Source organism: Biomphalaria glabrata, chromosome 15, assembly GCF_947242115.1.
Source record: "Biomphalaria glabrata chromosome 15, xgBioGlab47.1, whole genome shotgun sequence".
In the NCBI taxonomy this organism is placed as follows: Eukaryota; Metazoa; Mollusca; class Gastropoda; family Planorbidae; genus Biomphalaria; species Biomphalaria glabrata.
This window is the reverse complement of record NC_074725.1, coordinates 3,121,935-3,148,042: the sequence shown is the minus strand read 5'-3', so window position 1 is coordinate 3,148,042 and position 26,108 is coordinate 3,121,935. Positions and strand designations below refer to the sequence as shown.

Below are 26,108 nucleotides of genomic sequence, written 5' to 3'. Positions count from 1 at the left end.
TTTTTTTAGAAAGGCTTGTAGAAATGTGAGGTACTGATTCTAGTCATAGAACAAATTCGTTTAGATTTTTTTTTTAATTCTTCAGATTTGACCTTTCCCACACCGCGGGACCTCAGTCTGTTTCACGTCCGTTCACTTGGTCATTGGCCCAAAACGTGAATGGTCACGTCTTGTCTCATTGATTGCCTCCAGTTTCGGTACTGAACGGGCAAGTTTAGAAATACGTAAGTCTCGCTGTATCGATTCATGAGCGCACTTTCTTTGGAGCGGGTATTTGTGTAGTCATTCCTTGAGTATGGTAGGACTATATATAGATCTAGTGTTAATCACCACTTCAATTCATATAAGCTACTCGTAACCACTGTCATCCCAAAGTGCATACACCTCTATTCGCTATTGTAAAACAGAAGTAGGTTTCCAGAAGTGTTATCTTGATCCCCAAGACCAAGCTACTGCTCGTCTATAACGAGGCTCGAGGGGCGTGGCCAAAAATGGCCTTTTCCAGTAGTTTCATTTGATTTCTATCATTAGATCTAGTTCCAAAACTCGCCCAAAGATTTGTGTGTTAATTTCTCAACGTTTTCTGAGTCGGTTTTCTATCAAAGTTACATGCAGACTCAACCGAACTTGCTTTGTTCTATGTCAGTTAATACAATGACTGCTGGAACTGAAGACTTAAATAGGCGACAACATTAAGTTTTATTTTCTTTACAAAAAAAACTTGTCCTCAACTCTTTCTAATACCTGATTTATTTATATGTTTCGCCGGGTGTGGGGTTTGAACACGGGACGATCGAGACGACAGTCCAGAGCGCAACATCACGACAAAGCAGTCACGTGCCATCAGGGAGTGTCTTCACGTAGCATGGAGTGTCTTAACATTGCATGGAGTGTCTTCACGTAGCATGGAGTGTCTTTACGTAACATGGAGTGTCTTCGGGTAGCATGGAGTTCTTCACGTTGCATGGAGTGTCTTCACGTAGCATGGAGTGTCTTCACATTGCATGGAGTGTCTTCACGTAACATGGAGTGTCTTCACGTAACATGGAGTGTCTTCACGTAGCATGGAGTGTCTTCACATTGCATGGAGTGTCTTCACGTAACATGGAGTGTCTTCACGTAGCACGGAGTGTCTTCACGTAGCACGGAGTATCTTCACGTAGCATGGAGTGTCTTCGGGTAGCATGGAGTGTCTTCACGTAACATGGAGTGTCTTCGGGTAGCATGGAGTTCTTCACGTTGCATGGAGTGTCTTCACATTGCATGGAGTGTCTTCACGTAGCATGGAGTGTCTTCACGTAGCATGGAGTGTCTTCGGGTAGCATGGAGTGTCTTCACGTAGCATGGAGTGTCTTCGGGTAGCATGGAGTGTCTTCACGTAGCATGGAGTGTCTTCACGTAGCATGGAGTGTCTTCACGTAGCATGGAGTGTCTTCGGGTAGCATGGAGTGTCTTCACATTGCATGGAGTGTCTTCACGTAGCACGGAGTGTCTTCACGTAGCATGGAGTGTCTTCACGTAGCACGGAGTGTCTTCACGTAGCACGGAGTGTCTTCACGTAGCACGGAGTGTCTTCACGTAGCACGGAGTGTCTTCACGTAGCACGGAGTGTCTTCACGTAGCATGGAGTGAGCTTGTTGAGGGACGTTGGAATGAATGTATTAAGTGAGGGTACGAAGAGGTAGAGTGTTTCCAATTATCGTAACTGAGAGAAGAACACTGGAACTAAATATAGCTCACCACTGATTGGGGCGGGGGGGGGTGTTAAGGGGAGACGAGAATAGAGAGGGGGAGGTAATCATTAGATCCAGGGCTTGGGTAAAATAAAATTATGCACTCCAGAGATACACCCAGACGCTGTTGCACACTCTATTACACCCCACCCCCCTCTGTCAATAATGTACACACACACACAGAGACTGCGTGTAGGACGAGTGCTACACACATACCCAGGGTGGCGAGCAAGCAACACGCTCGATTACCGTTCTATCCTGTCTGAGACCAAAGCGTTTGTTGTTCTGGCCTCGGGACACTCAGTGTTTGTGTGCGTGCGTGTGCCGATACTGCCATCAATCTACCGGCATTACTTAAGTCCAGGATGTTTAAATGTGTTTCCCATTGATATACATAGTGTATTAAGTAAGTGACAGGATGATCGCGAGGTATCTAAGATAAGGTACGTTGGGGCCTAGCAATACAAACTCAATGGTTAGAACACGTTTTCTTCACGCTTCTAGGCCTAGAGTATATTCTCAACTAGTATCTTCTCTTTCGTGTTTTCGTGAATGAATTCCAACTCTTAAGACCTTTTAGAGCTTTTTTTTTTTTTCATCCTGCATTCAGTGAGGACGAATTGACAATTTTTAATTAGCACCAGGCATCACTGAAACGTTATTACTAAATTATGACCACGTCTTTTCCATAGTTAACATGTAAACACGAATCTCATTTCATTGACTGGTGTTTAAATGCGCTGACATTTTTGGTCTTTTTTTTTTCTATGGTTGTAGATCTAGTTTTAGAACATTGCACTAAAATGGCCACCTTCGGGTTTGGGGGCCGCAACAGCTGTAGGCATTGTGGCATTGTTTAGTGCACACGAAAGGTATCGTGAATTTTAGTGATTATAAGTAGGTCCTGTGTATGTAGTGCAAGTCTGTTGGACTAGTTTTAAATATTACATGCGTTAATATAGTCTTGTGTACGAGTAGAACTAGACAAACAACAAGGCAGATTTACAAAACATACTCAGGTTTTATTCAACCAGATTAAATAACCAACAGCAACACGCACTTCCTGATCCGCTAAGGGAAGTTACTTTTACACTACATTACAGCACAACTCAACAACATGCGTTTTTTTTTGTCTGTGGCCAACTGTAAACGAGGGTGTCATGTGACCAGCATAACAACAAACCGCCTCTACTTTCCTATTTAAAAACAAAGTCTGGTAGTAATCAGAGCTAAGACGACCTTAAATCTAAAATAGAAAAAAAAACTTATCTTTAAACGCATTTTGAATGAGAGACTTCCGGTTTGGAAGACGAGCGTTTTATCTCACGGCCACCATGTCCTCTTGGTAATTTATACATCTTTCGGTTATGATGTTCAGTGTTATGTAGATAGGTCAACTTGAGCTCACTTACTTATTAGCCTATGTCTGCTAGGAAGTATATTAGTATCAATGGCGGTGTTTAAAGTTTAGAATTTTATGGCGATGTAAATAAACCTAGAGCATATCCCAAGTATACGTATAATTAAATATATACAATTAAATCAATCAAACTTTTTTTATGTATTCAAGTCTTTGTGCCAAGATGCCTATTAAAACTATGGTCAAATAGTTTATTGGCTTAGTGCTAAGGGTGGTGACTGAGAGACTGTTGAAGTATATCTTGACTTAAATTGACTAACTTTTGTTATGGCGGTTTGTATAAGTCATGTAGCTTACCAGCGAACACTCAGAACAGTGAGAAATGATGTTAAACTGATACGGCTTGTATATTTATTTTCGTTCTGTGTCTTCTATGCACTAAAGTATTTCATTTGATTCTCTCTCTCTCTCTCTCTCATACATACCAGTTGATCAACCTGTCTGAATACTAGATGAAACCACGACATGTGTGTTTATTTCTTTTATCTTCCCTTCGGAGCGCAGGGCTGGAAACTTTATCCACAAACATGGCGCTCTTCTATTGCATCCGCTATCATCTTTGTCTCAGCATCGAAGCTGTGGGAGCTGAGGAGAGGTCTCTGATTTGCATGCTTGAGATTACAGTTGGTTTCGTCACACCGTCTCTTACTTGCATGTTACTTGGTGTTCTAGGCCACGCTGAACATGCTAATCGGTGTTTCAAGTTCTATGTCATGCTGCAAGTGCAAACCGATGCCTGAAGTTCTATGCCACGTTGAAAATGTTAACTCATGTCTGAAGTTCTATGCCACTTTGAAAGTACTAACCGCTGTCTGAAGTTCTATGCTATGTTGTAAGTACTAACAGGTGTCTGCTGTTCTATGCCATGTCCCAAGTTCTCAGCTACGTTAAAAGTACTAACCGATGTCTGAAGTTCTATATCGCGTTGAATATATATTACCCCATAACGCTTAATTCAAGTTTCTGCCGTGCTAAGTCTCTACATTTCACACGGACAACAAACCAGTGACTTTTATTTAGAGCCCGTGTAGTGCTGACATTCTGGTTCACTCATTAAGATTATGCATCAGTCCAAAAAGTAACGTATTTCTACGTCTATAGAGAGTCCACACAGTTTGATGTCTAATTATTTTATAACCCACGACTAGCTTTCTATTTATCATGTACAGGAGACAGTGTCCCGACTATAACATTTGCGTCTCGTTCTATAAGCTGAATTCAAGTCTCCATTCAATGTTAGACAGTAAGCTGAGCGTCTAGAAGCCTGGAAGGTTCGTTCACAGGAAGCAACTGTTTACGTGTGTGAAATGTTTTTGTTTGTGTTCTGTAGGAAGAACTAATTACGTGCTTCTCTAGCCAGTAGAAACACATTGTGCACACTTCCCTGTAATTGAGTGGACAGTTAGCAAGCTATCCCATTCTTGTCTGGCACTCGGCCATTTGGACGTGACACGTTGCATTCTTCGTGGTGGCATAGCTTGGGTGGCGTTCACATTCAATTAAAGAACACCCTTACACTGAGCACCAGTAGTGTAGGGCCTTCTACGCTGGATGACACCTCGGATAGTGGACGTCCACATATTCTGAATACCTTCAAATGGAATTGGTATGTAAATCTTTATTAGAGAGAAAGAAAGAGGGCCAGAGAGAGAGAGAGAGAGAGAGAGAGAGAGAGAGAGAGAGAGAGAGAGTATTGTGAATACGTCACAATTGTGAGATTAAAATATTACTTGATATTAATGGTAAATGGGCTCATACACGAGTCGTCACACCTAATGGTCCACACAACGACTTCTCAACAATTGTTTTTTTGCTATGAAACTATTTGTTCCTTAATTACTACACAAGGCACTTTATTATGAAGTAAAACTAGTCAGTGGGCAAGCTTAAAGATCAGAATAGGGTGTTTACACCCAGTGAATGTGTGTATATTTCAAAGTCTGGATGTACGGAGCCTGTGTTATCACATTCTCACTAAGCCCCTTCCCCTAACACAATGATAAAGTTTCGGGCTTTTGCTTCTTAGCGATTCATGCAGAACCGAAGATTATTACAGCCCCAAAACTCGGTTTGTGATAGCAACTGGCAGGTTTCGAACCCGTGACCATCGAGATAACAATCCAGAGCGCATTCGACACGACCAGGCAGCCATCGTACTTGCTTAGTTCAGGGTCTTTTTTTTTTACATCCTTGTCATTGGTGACATCTACTTTTAATACAGAGAATAGTTTGGTAGGTTAGAGCACTGTTAAGAATAATACTCGATCTATCTATTACTATTGGGTAATTATTTTCACATTGGTCAATTATTTTAACATAGGCAAATTATTTTCACTTGGGCAAATTATTTTCACATAGGCAAATTATTTTAACATGGGCAAATTATTTTAACATAGGCAAATTATTTTAACATAGGCAAATTATTTTCACATGGGCAAATTATTTCCACATAGGCAAATTATTTTAGCATAGGCAAAATGTTTTTAACATGGGCAAATTATTTTAATGTAGGCAAATTATTTTCACATGTGCGTGTGTCACATACTTTTATGTATAAGTAATCTATAAGTAATTTGTCTGTGAAGGAGTTTTTCTACACTATCCTTGTGCCCCTTCCAGGTATCGCCTTTTTGAGAACCTCGTCGCACTGATTGACCTTTGACCCTTTCCTCACCCCCTTACCTCTCCACATAGATCTTGTTTTTGCCAGCATCTTTGGTTATCTTATAGCAATCTCATCGCGTAGTAGCGCCAGTAGCCTGGCCTCTATCTAGATTCTAGATCTAAATACCTGGCTCCCGGGCTTCCTGCATGGTAGTCTATCTTACCTGGACGTAGCACATCACGTGATGGCGCGAGATACCAACGCCTCCTCCCCTCTCCCCCCTTTCTGAGACATCTACATTGGCTTTGTGATATTTACGCATTCAGCGTTCCAGTCGAGTCTTAGCTTCCGTAGTAAACCTGGCTCTGCCATCCAGCGGCAGACAGAACTCATCACCAGTAGACAGTCTGTGCAAAACGTTTCACTTAACTTGTCACGTGGCTTGAAAGACGCACCACAGTTTCAGCATCATTTTATATCAGCAGTTCTCTGGGTGTTAGAATTGAGCTATTTGTGAATACAGAAAGTGTCTTCTTCTAATAGCAGACTATTTTTTTTGTACCAGACAAAATATTCTCGTGTAATAAGATTATATATTATTTTGTGTGACGTTGAGTAGCCATAACAAAAATGTTTTTTATAAAAGAAAACAAATGCACAATTAAATACAATTATCTTCCCCACACCCTTTTTTCCCCCTCTACCATTTCACTAGTCTCTTATAAAGATGGGAAAAAAGGGGGTCTGGCGGGGTAAGATAAAAAAATGAACTCCTAGTTTGTATAATAATTACAAGCGTCTATCAAGTCAACTCTGTCTGTCTGGTACAAAGTTTGAACACGTTGTTTCTCCCATACCAACTCTCGGATTAAGTTGAAACTTGACACAATTATTCATTATCGATGACAACACATGCGTCAATCAAAAGATTAACAAATTATTGAATTCCCTTATATAAGCTTTGTTTTCCAAAACAATTGCTTGTTTCCTCGTGATTGCCCAATGTTGCCAGACGTGCCATTGTATTTCAGGTTTGCTTTCCTTGGAGTAGCTGAAAACTAACAAAAAGTGGGGCTTATACAAAGATGCATTTTTTTAACTACAAGTCGGTGACAATTGAAGAACATTTCTTTCATTCATTTTAATTTTTCCTCTTTCATGTTTAGTGTATGTCTATGTGTATTTGTTTACCTCAGTGAACCTTCAATATGTTATAGCCATTATAGATAAACACGCATCAAAGCCTTCATCTTTTCTTTAGTCCTACCAGTACAGGAAAGAACATATTGGAGATGTTCATACATGGTGGGAACAAACTCTAAATAACAAACGTGTTGGTATATCCGGTATATCATTCAGTAATTAAGATCAAAGTAATCGCTCTTACAAAAATCCATCATCTTCATAGAAACGAAGAATTGTCTTTTAAAACAACTTTTGACTACAACTTATTTAGCCTCATACGGTCCTAGTTGAGACTACAACACGTTACCAGCTCGCCAAATATCAAGTCGACTAGCAGCCATTCCAAGTCTCTTGCCTCCATTAATCGATTCGTTAAAACAAAAAAGAGAACTTTGTCCTTTTGTGTTTCATGGTCATACGTATTTGTATCCATCAGTTTTGGAGTGCTGACAACTCGCTCCGTGCACTACCATTGGTGGGAACTCTCTGATAAAGAAGATAAGCGTCCAGTTCTTTTAACTAATTGTACAGTCTGAGTGTTAGTGATGATCACATCCAGTCAAAACATTCAGTCACAGAAATAATCCTCTAGTTTTATGGTGGGGGACAATACAACAAGTCCGTATCTATCTACCACTTTGGCGGGCTGCTCACTTAGAGAAGTGCACTGATGAAAGACCATTGCATGAGTGTAAGAAGACACTTCACTGTGAGTTTGAGTTGTGCCATCTAGAGCTTACTTTTGAGGCAAGAGAGGAGGCGGTGGTAGACAAGGTACACGAGAAACAAACTGATCAGCTCACACACACACACACACACACATACCATGAATTGATTGGCTGCCGTGTTCCAATACGCAGAATAATGATATCGGCACATGTCCGCTGATGGTCTTAGACTAATCAACTGTAGGATTGATGTAACATTATTTGAAAATGAAACTTTGTCGTAACACGAAATCAGGCAACCGACTGAGACGCACTTGCAAGTGACTGTATGCGCCTAAGCAATAAAAGTGTTGGATGTTATATTCCCTGTCAACATATTGTATAGAACATCAGAGCTTGGATCAAATAATCATCTCGCTATGATGGTCGGAATTGAGTTAGATTTTTAACATTTCCATAAACTCCAAATCAGTTGTTCTTTGTAATCACAGTACCCGTTAACACAGAACAAGGCAATGCATCTTGGTCTGCTTTGTCTGTGTTATTTGAATACAGTGATAATATTCATAGACAGTAGTGGTCTAGTTGGCGGCTCTAAAATAAGAACCTTTGTCTGCAAGGGATTTTCTTTCAAAGTGCGAGATAACTTAGTTAGTGCTACATAAGGCCGCCATAAAAACAGGACAAAAAGGAGGACATGTCCTTTTTTTTTTTTTGAGGTCTCGTGCTTAAGACTATCCATGTGAAACTCAGAATTTTTAAAAATATATGATTAGCCTTTTAAAAAGTCGCAAAACAATGTACCAAAAAAAAAAAAAGACTCTACATTGATCCAATCGAGGCATTCTTCTACAAAGTACAATAACCAATGTTTTGCTTGTCTGTATGTTTGCGTGAGTGATGGACGTCATAAAAACATGCTTCTTTATCTAGATGGCTTACTGACATGTTTCACTAAATACATTGAAATGTATAGTATACAGGAGTCGGACTGGTTGTCAGAGGCTAGTGGAGACGCATGCCATGGAGTCCGGCGGAACTGTTTTCACTAACAGGAGAAGGGGGCGAAGGCGAGTAACTGGCGCTAGTAAGCTTCGGGCAGGAGCAGCTTGTTAGCTAATGCTGGCTACCCACCTAGAAGAATGAAAACTCTGAATTCAAACCAATCATGAATCAATCGGCACTTGCCGCTCTTTTGGATATCAGCTGCGTGGATTGAGGGGGGCGACCAGGCATTCATCTTATTTCCATGAGAACATCCATAGTCGCTTCGCAACTGAAGGAGGCCATAATATTATACAAGTTAAGAACCTTTTTTTTTGTCCTCCTTTGTAAGGTTTATCTTCCTTTTTGTCCTCCAGGTGTCTGGTAAACGTACCGTTGGTTGTGATTTGTTTTATTATAACCTGTTTCTTGCCTGTCATTGTCAGCTCATATAACTTTGTCATTGTCAGTCAACACTGTTCTTCCAATTAGCTTCGTGTCATTGTCGCCTGATGGAACCAGACAAAAGTCAACGATAAAAGTGTGTCCTCTTCACGTTACAACGTACTTAAAGTGATATTGAAATCTTGTCATCAAGATCTGTTCATGTTTTCATTGGACCACTCTGACGAGTTCAGTTTCTCTAGGAAAACTATTTCAGCACTGACAACTGACGGCTTTCTTTCTTCTGCTCAGCAATTTAGGAAGGATTAATGTTCTTTGTTTTTGTTTTTTTTTCTTTTTAGAATTATTATTAAAATTTTCCTGGAATTTTCAAGATTCATAATTTTGTTTTTGATTAATTCATGATTGTTCCTTTTAATGTTAGCGCTGTGTGATACTTCAGGAAGTCTTCTCGTGTTGTTTTGTGTATAGAAATACCCTTAGGTCACAAATACATTTTGATGATTGCTTCTTGCTTTGGCGATGAGATTTCGGATGCGTGAGTTGTTTTTAATTCTATTATGATTTCTGTATTAGTTAGCTCATGTATTACTTAGCTCATGTATTTGTTAGCTCATGTAAAGTAACCGAGTGCCCTAGTGTGTTTGTTTCAAGTTATCTTTCTTTTTCTTGCTTGATAGATAAACGTATCGAGTTGACTGTGTTTGACTTGCAGTGTTGATTGAGACTGTGAGGGTGTGGTCGTGTGACTTTAGACTGCAGACAAGCTGCGTATGTACATCTGATGTAGCATTCAACTCTAATAGTGAATGTATAAACTAAGTGTTTCAGTACTGCCGCAGCTACTTTTTCATCTGACGAGCTGGCCTAGTGGATACTTTTAAAGTAACTTGACATTTAGTAGAAGTGGGTGGCTGCCCATCGACTGACACTTGGTGGGACAGACAATGATCCCTGGTCGATACAGTGATCAGTACCCGGCCATGACTCACCGCACTGTCACATGTCAATTATTAAGGAACTGGGTGTACTCATCTCTTTCTTTCTCTCTCTCTCTCTCTCTCTCTCTCTCTCTCTCTCATTGCGTAATATAATTTATTTGAATGTAAATGATTGGGACGTTGACCTAACAAATGAAATGATTAGCTTTTCTCAGCCTGTGTTTACAGTCTGTGTGAATAGGGAGACTAATTTAAGCACAAAAGTCAACACTAATTACCTAGCTGTCATAACGTTGGTTATAACACGTGAAGTAGGGGCGTGCTAATTGCTTTATACGGGACATTGTTCCTAATAATGGAGTCACTATTACAGCTTTCAAAGCAGTACCAATGCACTTGAGTTTGTCTAAACCACACACTCCTAATGCTGATCTACTTCTATTATGACTCTTGCGATAAGAGTCATTAAAAAAAAACGGAGGTCATTTTCTTTTATTGGTTAGATGTTAATATGTCTGAATACCAAAGTGCCCACATTCATTTGAAATAAAACCGACAAAAATACTTCTGTGTGTTTGTGTATATGTTGACATTGCCGTGTGTGTATATGTTGACATTGCCGTGTGTGTATATGTTGACATTGCCGTGTATATGTTGACATTGCCGTGTGTGTATATGTTGACATTGCCGTGTGTGTATATGTTGACATTGCCGTGTGTGTATATGTTGACATTGCCGTGTGTGTATATGTTGACATTGCCGTGTGTGTATATGTTGACATTGCCGTGTGTGTGTTGACATTGCCAGCCCTACGTCAGAGAAAGGTTAGGACTTCCACTCCACATAACTTTCAATCTCACAGAATCATTATGTCGGACTTTTACTTCCTGCTTGGGTAGTTCTACTGCGTCATGGTAGAAATTAGGTACAATTCAAAGTTTGAAGCTAATTATTTGAGGTGGTAAATATTTATCCGGACATATCATAGTCATCTATTACAATTTAAGACAACACTGAATATTTTTTAAAAATCTTTGAATGAATAGTGGAATTATGGATTAAGAGAAGATAAAACAAAGAAAATAATTTTTTTAACTTCAATGTGACCTACTTACATTATCCTTCCTCGTTGGCCTGGTCAATGTCGAGCAGACTTGAATCTCGAAAGTTTTTCCTGGTCTTCTCTTACCCTGCCATCAACCTGCAATAAATAAACCTGCCCAGTTGGACACTTATTATGTTTCTGTGCTCCTAAACTTTTATATTCTGGCATTGACCGATGGTGACTTGTACTTGTTCTATTGCCATCCTCCCACCTCGACATTGTTCTCTAGATGTACCTTGGCGGATGTTATCAGAGCAGGCAAGTGTGGTTACCCAGAGTTCTAATGGCTTTGGCGTCCAATATATCCACAGTTCCTGGGTTAAACCACCACATTGGACAAAGCATTGCCAACACGCCACTCTCGACACAGCTGCTGATGTGAGTTGATTTGATGCGGAGAATGTGCTAATAACATCTCTATTATCCTTGAGGAAGTCTGCCTTGCAATTATACATTACACACTTTAAAAGAAATCAGAGACCGCAAACGAGGCCTACGTTCATACCACAGTTTTGCTCTTTACATGTGAAAGTTGACATCAGAAAGTTGGATTGGATTCGATACTATTTAATGATTTGTTATTGCCAGGGGAACAAAAGAGTTCTTGTGTTTGTTTTCGTGATCGGTGTCTTGTATCTCCTTGGTGTGGTTAAATGTTAAAATCGTGACCATCAGGATGTCTATTTTTAATGTTTGAAATCTTTCGATAGCAAATGGTTTTCTCGAATACGTTTTTAAATACAGATTTTTTAAAAAATAAATCTTACTTGCAGCATTGAGAATTGAAGTTTATCTTTTACTTTGAATGTTCAGATTGAAAAACCAGGCAGAGATGAAACTTAAACTACCGCAGATGTCAACATGGTAAAACTGTGACTATACTATTATACTAACGCTGAAGGAGGATATTTTTCTTATTTAACTTAATCTTTGTTTCTCCCCCCCCCCAGCCCTTTTATTTGTAGTTATGTAACCTGTGTAAAAAGTGTGTTTGGATTGAAATTTAAATTATCATCTAAGACAGTAGCGAGCTACTGAAAAGTTTAGACAATTGTATGGCATCTGTTTGAGGTTTTGGTCGAAGTGCTCCAATGGCATCCCATTATATCGTAACCCAGTGAACTTCTGTCACAAAGACCTCACTTTTACAATACCATACATTTTTTTTTTATAAAGGCTGGTCCTCTAAAATGCTAAAAGTGATGAGTATCTCGTCCCAGACCTAAAACATAGATCTACTTCGGTGTATCTAACTCAACTTCGTGAATCTCGGTGATAAACGAATTGGAGAGATTGAAACTCCCAATAGGCTGTCATTGGTGAGATCAATTCATCTATTCAATCGCTTCCACAAAGTACAAGAGTTAAAAAAAAAAGATTTTCCAATTGTTTTATTTTTTTTTTGGGGGGTAATGGCGAAAGGACTGCCAAAGTTGGTTTTGTTCCCTTCCCACTCTGATCATTCAGCCTATTCTTTTGATGCTGCCCCGTCCTGCTGGGGAGCCCTGCGCTAGTTAGTTCTAGACTGTGTCAGTCGTCAGTTCATCTCCATTCCACTCTCAGCACTTTTGGAAATCAAGGTCAGAGAGAACGAAAATTGATTTAGTCGATTCGGTAGCGTCCTACACAATTTCTTTGACTTCCTTCTCTCTCTCTCTTTCTCTCTCTCTCGCTCTCTCTTTCTCTCTCTCCCTCTCTCTTTCTCTCTCTCTCTCTCTCTCGCTCTCTCTTTCTCCTATCCCCTCGTCCTCTACGTCTGTGTATAATGGGCGTCTAAACATTTGTTTCTTCCTGAGTTCCAGTTCCCTCCATCTGCTTATTTTCCTTGTCCTTCCTTGACTGAAGAGTTCTGCTAGTAGCCATTAAAAATGAAGTGCTTGCCCTGCTACTTTTCGACTTAAGTCGTAGCACTGAACATCAAAACAAGATTTGGTCATTTATATTTCTCCAGGCACTGTGAAACAAAAACGGAGAAATGGAATGCTGCTAATACAAAACACCTCTTCCCCTAACCCAGTGTTTCCCAAACTGTGTTCCTCGGAACCTTAGTGTTCCGCGAGGCCTGAATAGGTTTTCCACGAACTACTGGAATGATTAACTAGTAAAGACAACATGTGAATTGATATTGTAATCATAACAAGCAAAGTGTTTGGCTAAATACCCAGAATGTGTGAAGTGTCCCATTATGGGAAAAGTTTTGGAAACACTTCCGTTTCACTTTAGTCGAAGGGAATGAAAGGGGCCGGAGAGGGAAGTGTAAAGTGTGTTTATTTTTTTATATATTTTTTTACCTTCTGTTTTTTTTTTCTCTTACATTGAGTTAAAAAAACAAAACAACTTTTTCTTTACTTAACAGATACCATTATGAAGTTTTTTGATGCTAACCCTAGGGGATTCTTTGACAATGCTATCACCTATTCTGCAGTTAAGACACCAAATATAAAACGTAAAATGAGCAAATATTGATAATTTTGAGCAGGAAACATTGGAGTACCCGAAAAGAACCATCGTCTGCTTACAAGTAATATTTTCCTGTTGAATACGTTAGTGTGTACTCAGCATTATATCTACTAGTCTAGTCGTGACAAAAACTCATCACGAAACTCTTACAAAAATTTTTCATCAACACGCATTCGACCTCCAATGTCATGAGGTCACATGATGCATTTTGTAAGCAGAGCAGGCCAAGGACGTGTACAGCAGAAGACATCTTCCCCTTCGTGACATTTGAACAGTGACAATCCTCGACTGATTGGCTGATTGAATTGGTCGAAAGTAATGATTATGGCATTGGCGCTCATCAGCTGTAAATAGCTCCGCGTGACTGCAGAAGGGGAAGCAACCTAACGAGCCCTTCTAAAAATTGTATTGCTTTATTCATACTGTTTAATTTACGTACACACGTTCCAGTTAAAAAAAAAAAAGTAAAGCTCCCTTATCAGATCTACAATGCAAGTAATGAAAAGGTAATCCGCCTTTATGGCCGACGGTTAGGGAATGTGTCGTGGGGCCAGCACAACGACCAACCGCCCTTAATTCCCTCAATTAGTCTCAGACACTCATTTGCTTTAGGTGGAGTCAAGAGCTCCCCAAAGATCCTCGAAATTTAAAATCATAGAATTCACAGAGATTTCAACCCGAGATCCATCGGTTCGAAAGCCAAGCGCCTCACCACTCAGCCACCACTCCCCTTGGTTAATAAGGAAACAGACATTCTCGCGTCAGAGTATCGCCTATCCTCCTGTGTGGAACGTATTTTGTTTGGGAACTCGAAATTTCGATTATGGTGGACTGTAATGGCAAAGCAAAATTGTTTATTTTAAAAGAAGGGGGGTGGGGGGTAGAAGTTGTATACAGTAATTGAAAGTCCTTATCTTGATGAGTGACAATAAAGGATTCAAGAAACGCTGCTTAGGAAGAATAGGATCAAAGTCACTCTCCATTGTGTTGTCGCTTCATTAGAACCCCAAGTGGCCCCCTTACAATGTGTTTCATTAGATTGTTGACTTCGTTTTTGTTCCACATTCAGACTTGATTGAAATATTTTTCACCGAATAGTTTTCACTTTTGCAACTTAGAAGTAGGAAATAAAAATCTAAATTTTCATTAACGCGCTAACAATAACGCCATCATCAATGTCTGGACTTAATCAAACAACGCTAGACGGTAAACATCTGTTTCTTGCTTCTCTCTCTCTCAAAGATTTAAGCTTCTTTAGAATGGCGTGGTCTTTGTGGTTGTTGTCTTCTTAGATTTATATTGAAGCACAAATTTGTCGTGACTCATTTCCTGTCTATTGTTGACTTTGACTCGACACACGAAGAATTCTCTTTGTAGCTGCGATTCACAAGATACTTTTTTAAAGTTAATATTCTTGTTGACTTTAATCATGTTGCGGTTTCATTTCAAAACTTGGTTTTGTAAAGGGGTTAGCAAAACATTGTGTTAGCGCTTTCAGTGCTAGGTATTATTGATGGATTTTATTTTCTCATTTATCTTCATTTACTAACAACTAAAAATCGTTGTCTTGTAGCGTTTGGCTGATGTTGAAGTCTCTGACAGTCCAACTAAATACAATACTCTGACAGTCCAACTAAATACAATACTCTGACAGTCCAACTAAATACAATACTCTGACAGTCCAACTAAATACAATACTCTGACAGTCCAACTAAATACAATACTCTGACAGTCCAACTAAATACAATACAGGTGCTATATTTCTCTGACAGTCCAACTAAATACAATACAGGTGCTATATTTCTCTGACAGTCCAACTAAATACAATACTCTGACATTCCAACTAAATACAATACAGGAGCTATATTTCTCTGATAGTCCAACTAAATACAATACTCTGACAGTCCAACTAAATACAATACTCTGACAGTCCAACTAAATACAATACTCTGACAGTCCAACTAAATACAATACTCTGACAGTCCAACTAAATACAATACTCTGACAGTCCAACTAAATACAATACAGGTGCTATATTTCTCTGACAGTCCAACTAAATACAATACAGGTGCTATATTTCTCTGACAGTCCAACTAAATACAATACTCTGACATTCCAACTAAATACAATACAGGAGCTATATTTCTCTGATAGTCCAACTAAATACAATACTCTGACAGTCCAACTAAATACAATACTCTGACAGTCCAACTAAATACAATACTCTGACAGTCCAACTAAATACAATACAGGAGCTATATTTCTCTGACAGTCCAACTAAATACAATACAGGTGCTATATTTCTCTGACAGTTCAACTAAATACAATACAGGAGCTATATTTCTCTGACAGTCCAACTAAATACAATACAGGAGCTATATTTCTCTGACAGTTCAACTAAATACAATACAGGTGCTATATTTCTCTGACAGTCCAACTAAATACAATACAGGTGCTATATTTTTCTGACAGTCCAACTAAATACAATACAGGTGCTATATTTCTCTTACAGTCCAACTAAATACAATACAGGTGCTATATTTCTCTGACACTCCAACTAAATACAATACAGGTGATATATTTCTCTGACAGTCCAACTAAATACAATACAGGTGCTATATTTCTCTGACACTCCAACTAAATACAATACAGGTGCTATATTTCTCTGACAGTCCAACTAAATACAATACAGGTGATATATTTCTCTGACAGTCCAACTAAATACAATACAGGTGCTATATTTCTCTGACACTCCAACTAAATACAATACAGGTGATATATTTCTCTGACACTCCAACTAAATACAATACAGGTGCTATATTTCTCTGACAGTCCAACTAAATACAATACAGGTGCTATATTTCTCTGACAGTCCAACTAAATACAATACAGGTGCTATATTTCTCTGACACTCCAACTAAATACAATACAGGTGCTATATTTCTCTGACAGTCCAACTAAATACAATACAGGTGCTATATTTCTCTGACACTCCAACTAAATACAATACAGGTGCTATATTTCTCTGACACTCCAACTAAATACAATACAGATGCTATATTTCTCTGACAGTATTGAGAAGAAAAGGCGGGAATGGGGTATTTAGATAGAGTGTATATCTAAGTTGTATTATAAAGCTGCACATCTCTGCTTTGATTCATTGTGTTGCAGACTAGTATAAGTTACAACTGGCTGTAAGAAGATGTGAAAACCTGAAAGTAAAGTGAATATACAAAACTCTTTGTTCTTGGTGTAATGGGTGACTTGGCAGGGGGCTGTGTCAATTGTGTCTTGGTCATTATTTTGACAGTAAATAAATAAATAAAAAACTTGTCTGGCTTGTCATAAAATTTGAGCGGAACAAAACCTAAATGGTCTTTCTGGTCACCTAACAAAAACATGTGGACTACATCTAGAACGTAATTGATGTCACGACATTGATGGCTTATATCTGTATCTTCATTACACATATGGGCTATTTGTTAAACAAGTCACAGTTCCAGTATACATTCTGTCCCCTTAGTTTAGCTCTCGGTTAGATTCGATCATTTGCCTGACAAGTCACAGTCGAACTTACAATTTCTTTTGATGTTTCCACTTCGAAACACATCTCTTTTTATCCTCGAGCTGTCGTGTATAGCTGCCCTTTGAAAGGGAGTTTGTGAGAATTACCTCCCGTTGATGTTCATAGAGAGTGACGTTTTAGTGAGCGACTAGACTCTGGAATGTCAGAGTGGTCCATCTCTCGGTCAGACCATTCGCCTCATTAGAAGTAAATGAATTTGTCATTTGGAGCACTCTCTGAACTCCTTACTGGATGTGACCTCGCTGCAGGACATTTGATTGGAGATCGTATGGTGGTGGTTGTTTTGAATAGATATGAAACTCTATCCTGTTCTAGTTTGTTTTTCCCCTTTAAATGCACGTATAAAACTTGAACCTATTTTTATTTGTTTCGGAAAGTCAAGAGTACATTGATATGAGTTCCATTCTTAAAAACTCAAGCTTTCTCGAGGGTATGTAGCATTGATAAGACATTGTCTTCGAAGATTTAGGATGAGTGCAGCATTTCACTTGGCCACGCGAACCCAGTTGCGACCTGTATATTTTATCACATAAAACCGTAGTCTATCCAGTGTCTATTTTAATTTCACTTTTCGTCGCCTGCGCCTGTCTTCGGCAAGGGCTCTTCTTTGGGTTTCCAATGTGTTCCACGACTCTCCTGAAAGTTCTCCAGCTGTCTCTTTTAAATGCCATCTCTACTGCCAGCTGCTTTCCTCTATGCAAGTGAGGGCAAAATGGCGACTGATTTGATCGTTTTAGCGGGAGCAAGGAGGCGGACCGCCCTCCTTTTTGCTCAACAAAAAATATTTCCTTTCGCATGCGTTTCATCTTCCTTACTGGATAGATGTCCGACCCAGCGCAGCATTGACTTAAACTGATTTTTAAGAATACTCTATTATTTGCAAGGTGGTCACTTGACCTCCACCTCTGGAGGGCGCACACTGCCCAGTACATCTGACTTTTCGAATTTGAAGTTTGGGAAAGCATAATTTTGACTATCTATCTATCTATCTATCTATCTATCTATCTATCTATCTATCTATCTCTCTATCTCTCTATCTCTCTATCTATTTATCTATTTATCTATCTATCTCTCTATCTCTCTATCTGTCTATCTATCTATCTATCTATCTATCTATCTATCTATCTATCTATCTATCTATCTATCTATCTCTCTATCTGTCTGTCTGTCTGTCTGTCTGTCTGTCTGTCTGTCTGTCTATCTATCTATCTGTCTGTCTGTCTGTCTGTCTGTCTGTTTGTCTGCCACCGCACCCCACGGGTCAGCAAATGAGTTTAGAGCAGAAGGCAATACTGCATACATATGGAGACATCCTATAAAAATACTAGCAGTATGCACCGGCTAAGCCGGTTGATTCGTTCCGAGGCTTTATATTGATAATTATGGCCGAAACACCTAATTTTATTTATTTTTTAAATTGTAATAAATGGGCCACATTTTAACGATCAATCTTTTTAGCACGTGAATTTAGTGTGTCTGTTGCTATGAAATTTTACGGCAGGCTTTCTATTTCCTTTTCTGTCTCTTTTCGCTCTCTGGAACCCCATTTTGTTTTCTTTTAACCTGGCCATCGTAATTTCTCCGACATAGACTTTTGACTTGTTTTGGAAAGAGCCGCTCCATTATGCGCCCCCGACACATACACGTACTCATAAGACTTTTCTTCGGCCTTTCAATTCAAACTATATTTTATTTCGACATGACCTCTCCCCGTCCCTTGTTTGGTTACATTTACTTTTTTTTTTTTTCTGCAACCTTTAATCTCAATGCAAGCAATGTATGGTATTAGACACCGAATACATTTCTTCATACCCTCAGTTTCAGGCCTAAAAAAAAAAATATTAAATTTTCCTAAGGCCCAAATAGAATGGCACATTGACGTTCTCCTCTCTACATTTATTTGGATACGTTGTTCTCTAAATAAAAACCTGTGTACGAAATTTGATGCGGATACATACGACAGATTAACAGATCTCATGATCAATGAATGTGTCAGTCAGTGGTATTTCACAAATATATAATAGATATAAATAGAGTATTGATCTAAAATTCTAAATTATATTTAAACTATTGTTTCACGGTTATTTTTCCATTTCTATTTTGCTTACAGCTTACATCGATAGTTATGTTTGTTGATCCCCCTCTGTAATTGTCTTGCCTTCTCGTGTAAAAAGCCTTCATTAGTCAGTCCCGCTGTATACTTGCCTTGCAAACACTTTGACGTCTTGGTTTCATGACTTGGGTTCACCTTTAAAGGGACGCCCTTCCTACAACTGATGGGCTCAGATATATAATCACATTCATACACTTGTCAGTTGTGTCGTCTAAATTGGTCATACAGTTTCAATGATAACAGGCCCGGTTATATCAAAGTTATATTTTCTATTTTAGTCCGTACTCTAGCCAAGTCGGTCAGTGGAGCTCGGTATGTAGGTCTGATCTATCTGCCTTATGTGGACACATTGTTGGGGTGGGCGACGTCGAGACTGTGTGGTCGTTCATTAGGTCTTGTTCCGGATATTTTCACATTTCCAAGAACTGATTTTAGCATCTCTCTCTCCCCCCTCTCTCTCTCCCTCCTCTCTTTCTCTCCCTCTCTCTGTCTCTCTTTCCTCTCTCTCTCTTCTCCTCCCCTGTGCAATCCCTTTTTTTTTAAAAAAGTCAAATCCTTTGAATTGATTTTTACATGGCGTAATGTCATTGGCTAATGCCGTGATGAAAGCCTGTGTGTGTCTCTGTGTTCTGCTCAATGATGGAGGATTAGCGAAGCTTGCTTTGGGTGGAGCGGAAACCTGGAGACACGTAGTGGAGTGGGCTAGCTGCGAGCTAGTATGGGACAGATAAACTTTCACTTAGAAACATAGGGCATCACTCCCGTTATATATGTATGAGATTTGTATGACATGGCCAAAGAGTGAATCGATGTCGGTGTGTTGTCCACGTTTTAAGAATGAGATGTCTGGAATCTAGTTAGATTGGAAGAATATTTTTTTTGTTACAAAAACACAATCAATACAATTAAACGACATTTGTATGTGTCCAGTTCTGGTCGAAATCTTTGAAGTCTAGTGTCTCAGCGATTTTAAACTTGAATAATTCTTACTAAATGGCCTTGTTTATATATATATTTTTACAAAAAAAAGAAAAAAAAAAAAGGACAGTTCCCATTCATAACTTGCGATCTATACGGCAGATAATGTAAGGCTCATCTGTTTCTGTGGCTCACGGTTAACAAGGGTGTAATCAGGTAGTCAGCACAACGACCAACCACCTTTTCTTATCCCATTAGAGTTGGGAGCCCTAAGGATTCCGAAATAAAAAAAAATCCCAGTCTTCACCTGGATTCGAACCAGGGACCCCCTGGTTCGGAAGCTAAGCGCTTTACCACTCGGCCATCGCGCCTCCTACTTCATTATAACTAGTATCTAAGGAGTGTAGACTAATGTAAGGTCAACTACAGCAAGATTGTGTTCAATAAAAGAGGCAGTGAGACAAGTTTTTTATTTTCTTCAGCTGTTCTTTGTAAGCCTGCATGTATGTCTCTACACAGGACTTAAACTAGAAATAGAAATGATAGGTTTGTCTAGTTTCATCTCATCACTGTTGTAAAATTCACTGCCACAAGTTGTAAAACCCGAGAACCTCTGCCCATCACATCCACCTGTGGCCCAAGCTCACTATTGAATTTCACGATTGTCAACAGAGCGTGACTAGAATCTTTGGCACGATGCCAGTTAGTGTCTCTCTTAAATTGCGTCATTTTTTTCTCTCTTCAACCTTGACACGCAATGAACCTGGATCAGTTTTTTCAATTCTTTGTTTATGCAGTTTGTTTGTTTTTTTAATTTCCTCTTGGTTCAAACGTATCAGTACATTTAATTAAAAAAAAGTAATATCCAGAAGAGTTGTTCTCCTCACATTTTGTACCCTTACATTGTTATGATTAAATATGAAGTTTGTATGTATGAAGCCTTAGTAGCAGCCATTCAGGCAGATCTGCGGTTGTGTTAGCCCCTGTCTTCGTCGTTCACACCTCAATCACAACTGCAAAAGTACTTCCACTCATCGTCAACGTGTTTTGAGTGTTCTATAAACCTCCTTGTGAAGAAAACGCACGTTAAATATGCATATTTGTTGAAACTAGTTATGAGTTTGTAAAGAAAACAAAAAATATGATTTTTCAGTGAGAAATGCACATACAACTCTTGTATCACCAAAAGTGACCGCATGTAGCGCTAGCACTCTTTTCGTAGACTTGATTTTGAACAGTGGCGTAGCCTGGAGGGGGGAATTTTGAAATGGGTGTTTTTTACATAAAAAATTAAATATTACGCAAAATGCAAGGGCACCCCAGAGTTCAAGCCCCCAGGCCCCCAAACGATGGAAAATTCCTAGCTTCGCCCCTGATTTAGAAACCAAATTTTCGTTTTAAAAGTTACATCTAGATCATTTAGAATTTAGTAATGTAAGCTTATTACTAATCTTTGGATGCTGGATACGTGTGGTCTTCTTACACATAGTCCAATAGACCTACATTGTGTTGGGCCTACAAATAGCTAGTGCATAACATCATTGTTAGTTCACACATGTATCATACACATCTATTGACTAGTACAAAAGTGAATCTACTAGCAATATTGACCTCGTTTTTTTTTTAACGCTATCATCAAACGTCGTGGCGGATACATATGTAGATTTGTGCGTGTGTGTGTTGCGAAACTCACTCGTTTTTTAATTACATTTTAAATTTCCTATTTTTAATTTGGTCACCAATCTTTGCCATCTTCCTAGCGGGGGTCTCAGGAAAAAAAACATCCGACTATTTGTAATAAGCTGTAATGGCTGTAAGTGAACTACGTGGGTTGATTACACTCTAAGAATGCAGCGCTCGATGATGTAGCCTAATTTTAATCTGTATTCCTAAAATAATCTAGAATGTACTTCTCTTCTTAGTTAGGGCTCACTAAACATCATACTCTCTTTTTTTTCTACACATACATTAAGACACAGTCTCTCTCTTTCTCCTGCACATACAGTCACACATTAAGACACAGTCTCTCTCTTTCTCCTACACATACACAGTCACACATTAAGACACAGTCTCTCTCTTTCTCCTACACATACAGTCACACATTAAGACACAGTCTCTCTCTTTCTCCTACACATACAGTCACACATTAAGACACAGTCTCTCTCTTTCTCCTACACATACACAGACATATTAAGACACAGTCTCTCTCTTTCTCCTACACATACAGTCACACATTAAGACACAGTCTCTCTCTTTCTCCTACACATACAGTCACACATTAATACACAGTCTCTCTCTTTCTCCTACACATACACAGTCACACATTAAGAAACCGTCTCTCTCTTTCTCCTACACATACAGTCACACATTAAGACACAGTCTCTCTCTTTCTCCTACACATACAGTCACACATTAATACACAGTCTCTCTCTTTCTCCTACACATACACAGACACATTAAGACACAGTCTCTCTCTTTCTCCTACACATACAGTCACACATTAAGACACAGTCTCTCTCTTTCTCCTACACATACAGTCACACATTAAGACACAGTCTCTCTCTTTCTCCTACACATACAGTCACACATTAAGACACAGTCTCTTTTTCTTTAAGGCTACGACGAAGGAGACGCCTAAAAAAATTCGGCTGGGAACGATTTTTACTCACCTTCTGGCGAGAACTTCACTTGTGCTTGCCGCGCGGGGATGGGAGAGGTGGTACTATTGAGGGAGGGAGGGAGGGGGGAGAATCGGTAGGGAGACAAATCCAGGTGCTAGCAGACATGATTATGACGCGAGATGACAATTATGTGTGATGCTGTCAAATGAAGACACTAGGATCTGTGAGGTGGCCAGATAATTATAGTTTATCAATTTATTTCTATTGCCTTGTGTCGGTGCGCGTTTCTGTGAGTGTGCGGTGAGTGAGGCTTTGTTCTGGTGCCTGTGTTTTGGGTGCGGGGAGGAGGCCGTGGCCGAGTTTTTTTTTTTATTTCCTCCAGTGTTTCTATCAGAACAGACCAAATTCTAGTGCTCCTGATAGCATTCCTTATCAAGTGGATTTATTTTGATATGGTCCAGTAGTGTACTAACCTGTCTTAGTATGACGAGTGTTCATTCGTTGAAAGCTTGGACTATGTCTTCAGGTAGGTAGCACCCATTGATATTCTATCTACTGTGTCTGTAATGCGGCTTTATAACTATAGACATTGACATGGTCAGTGGAGGGGTAGGGGTGGTTATGGTTGTCCTGGAATAGTAGATGCTGTTGAGTGGGGATCAGTTTATTAATGGTCGTTTGGCTTAAGGTGGTGTAGACGCGGTGGCGTGAGATTTAAGGTGTTGACTATTAACCGCGGGTGTGGTCGTCGCATCCATGTTGTGGCTGAGTATAACTATTGTATCCAGTCAACTATTGTCTCGGCCAATCATGAAATCTGATTTTTTAAAAATTGGCGTAGTTAAATAGGTTATGTTCAATTCACATTAGGGACTACTACAAATAGGACTTTATACTATAGTTTTTTTTTTGTTTTTTTTTTTGTTAAATAAAACAAATGAATCGATACTTTTGAAGTAGTCCAATAATTAATCTTGAATGTTCTTTGTACCAATACTACAAGTATCAAACAAAAGTCTGTTTTAAGTGTCATTTCGTGAGTTGACGCTTTAGTTCGTACGTTAGGTGTCATTGCGTAATACGTTCGACTCCTGCGAGTCTGTATTGATCCAATGGCCGGCAGTGATCAGAACTGAGCTGCACACAACTAATGACATTGGATTCAAATACTCGGTCAAGCTTAGCGCTTGGTAACTGGGCCGGCACTGACACGCTCCGGGACTGATGGCACACAGTGGTGACCAGAGATTGAATGCTATTCCTGCTTCTGTTCTGTCCTACTGGCCTAGTGCCGTTAACCTAGCACTTTACTATGTGTGGGATATACCGCGTATCTTTGGCTGTGATCCGTCGACCAGTTGGAGATACAGAAGAAATAGTTCTCAATGTCAGACTATGTCTGTAAAGAAAAAAAAAATCAGTATGCTTACATTGGTGAATAGAATGATAGATGAAAAAAAAAGTTTTTAGATTATGATAAGTCTACTAATAGATGACTTTCAGAGAAACTATTGGGAAATTACGAGACTTTATTGACTTATCCCTTTACTTCTCTTATAGGATTTCCTGCCTGGGATTCGCTATTAAGTCTTACTCATGGATATATATATATATATATATATATATATATATATATATATATATATATATATATATATATATATATATATATATATATATATATATATATATATATATATATATATATATATATCTGTCTATGGTCTTACTTTAGTTCTGCACCCTTTGGCTCATGTGATCTTACATGAAGCGCTTGATACTTCCGGCTGAGTCACTACTTCTGAGAAATTACGCACCCACTTGGTTTTCTGGGAGATGCTCGCTAACATCAGATAAAATCGAACGCCCAATGTAATACTGTGTTCACTCTGTACAACTTAGTATCACAATGCTGTCTTAATCATAGGTTCAACTTACCTTCGTTTTCTGAACTGCATTAAAAACAAAACAAAACAAAAACACACCAGAAAATCGTGCCACAAAAATAACCAGATCTAGATGTAGTTTACGCATTCCCGGAAAAAAAATTTGAGTATAATTTACCCCATTCGTTTTGCCTTAAGCTAGATCAAGATATATACATATATATATATATAAATATATATATATATATATATATATATCACATCTCTTCTTTTATATACTGTTGTTGGAAATCTGTTCTAGTGCTAAATATAGACTGCAGTTAGGTAGAAAAAATACGGAATGAATGTAGAATTAATAACACTTAATAGTGCAAATTCTTTCAATCATTTTAGTTGAAATGAATATACTCATTAATCCTTAGAGACTCTCTGCGCACTTAATTATCTGGCTTTTAGCATTCCAGGGTAGGCGAGAAGATGCTCCAGTTCAAACACTAAAATGTTTTATTGACTGTGCGAACGAATTCTCCAACCGAACTTTGGCATTTCTATCTCTGAATTCTCTTGAATTAATGCATCCTTCGAAACAGAGCGGAGGAGATTGAAACTTGGGTGTAAAACTGTACAGTAAAAGGAAGGTAGATATCAGATTCAGATTCACCTTAAGAGTAGATGGAATAGTGAATTGTGCTAGATCTATCACTAAATACAATGAAGATACCAAACATCACAGTCCCTTGTGGATGAGAGTTGGGCCTGGTCAATTGTTTGGCTTAGATTGAGTTGAGGATTTGATTCATGGACCGGCCAACGTGTTGAAGTGAAGATTTTAAAAAAATATATAACTCTTCTCTAGACTGTGATGATCTTAGTTTCTCCTAGATGACTTGATTACTTACCGGGAATAATAAGAATAATGTCTCCGCCATCTGATGATCTTAGTCTCTCCTAGATGACTTGATTACTTACCGGGAATAATACGAATCATTTCTCCGCCATCTGAAAAATCCTCGGATTAATTTGTCGGATGTCGACCGACCAACATTGTCTTTTTAATCTCTGCATTATTGAGAAGCTGATTGAAGCTTGCTTCTTGTTGACCGGCTCTTTAAGTTCAGATGGAAATGGAAACAAAGTTTTGTGTATAAAAGCTGGAACTAAGTAGAAGGTAATAACATTCTGTAGTTCTGGATTACCGTCGGATTCGTTTTAATTACAAGTAAACAACGTTTGAAAACGTGAAAGCTGGATGAAGCTAATGTTTCCTTGTAGCTGGTTCTACCACAAGATGTTTAGGGTCACCAAGGAGCAAGAACAAGGTTTTTATATAAGACCCAGTCAAACAAACTAGCATACGTGTGGACAACCAAAACAGCATTGTCACTATTGAACTGTTCACCTATTAAACTGTTCACCTATTAAACTGTTCATCTATGAAACTGTTCACCTATTAAACTGTTCACCTATTAAACTGTTCA

The 26,108-nt window shown here is 38.9% G+C and overlaps 1 protein-coding gene across 8 annotated transcripts in view; it reads left to right on the top strand.

Moving 5' to 3' along the window:
* LOC106066450 (diacylglycerol kinase delta-like) overlaps positions 1 to 26,108 on the top strand; it is a 203,906-nt gene that overhangs the window by 89,070 nt on the left and 88,728 nt on the right. The window contains exons 1-2 of one of the 8 annotated variants that reach the window (XM_056012630.1): positions 1,994 to 2,176; positions 4,323 to 4,759. The exons of 5 other annotated variants lie outside the window; for them this stretch is intronic. In XM_056012630.1, coding sequence (XP_055868605.1) covers positions 4,751 to 4,759 — 9 coding nt within the window. In that variant the 5' untranslated portion in view covers positions 1,994 to 2,176; positions 4,323 to 4,750. Of the gene's footprint in view, positions 1 to 1,993; positions 2,177 to 4,322; positions 4,760 to 9,386; positions 9,539 to 22,901; positions 23,271 to 26,108 lie in introns of those variants that run through there. 2 more of the 8 variants (XM_056012632.1, XM_056012631.1) reach the window with 2 other exon arrangements.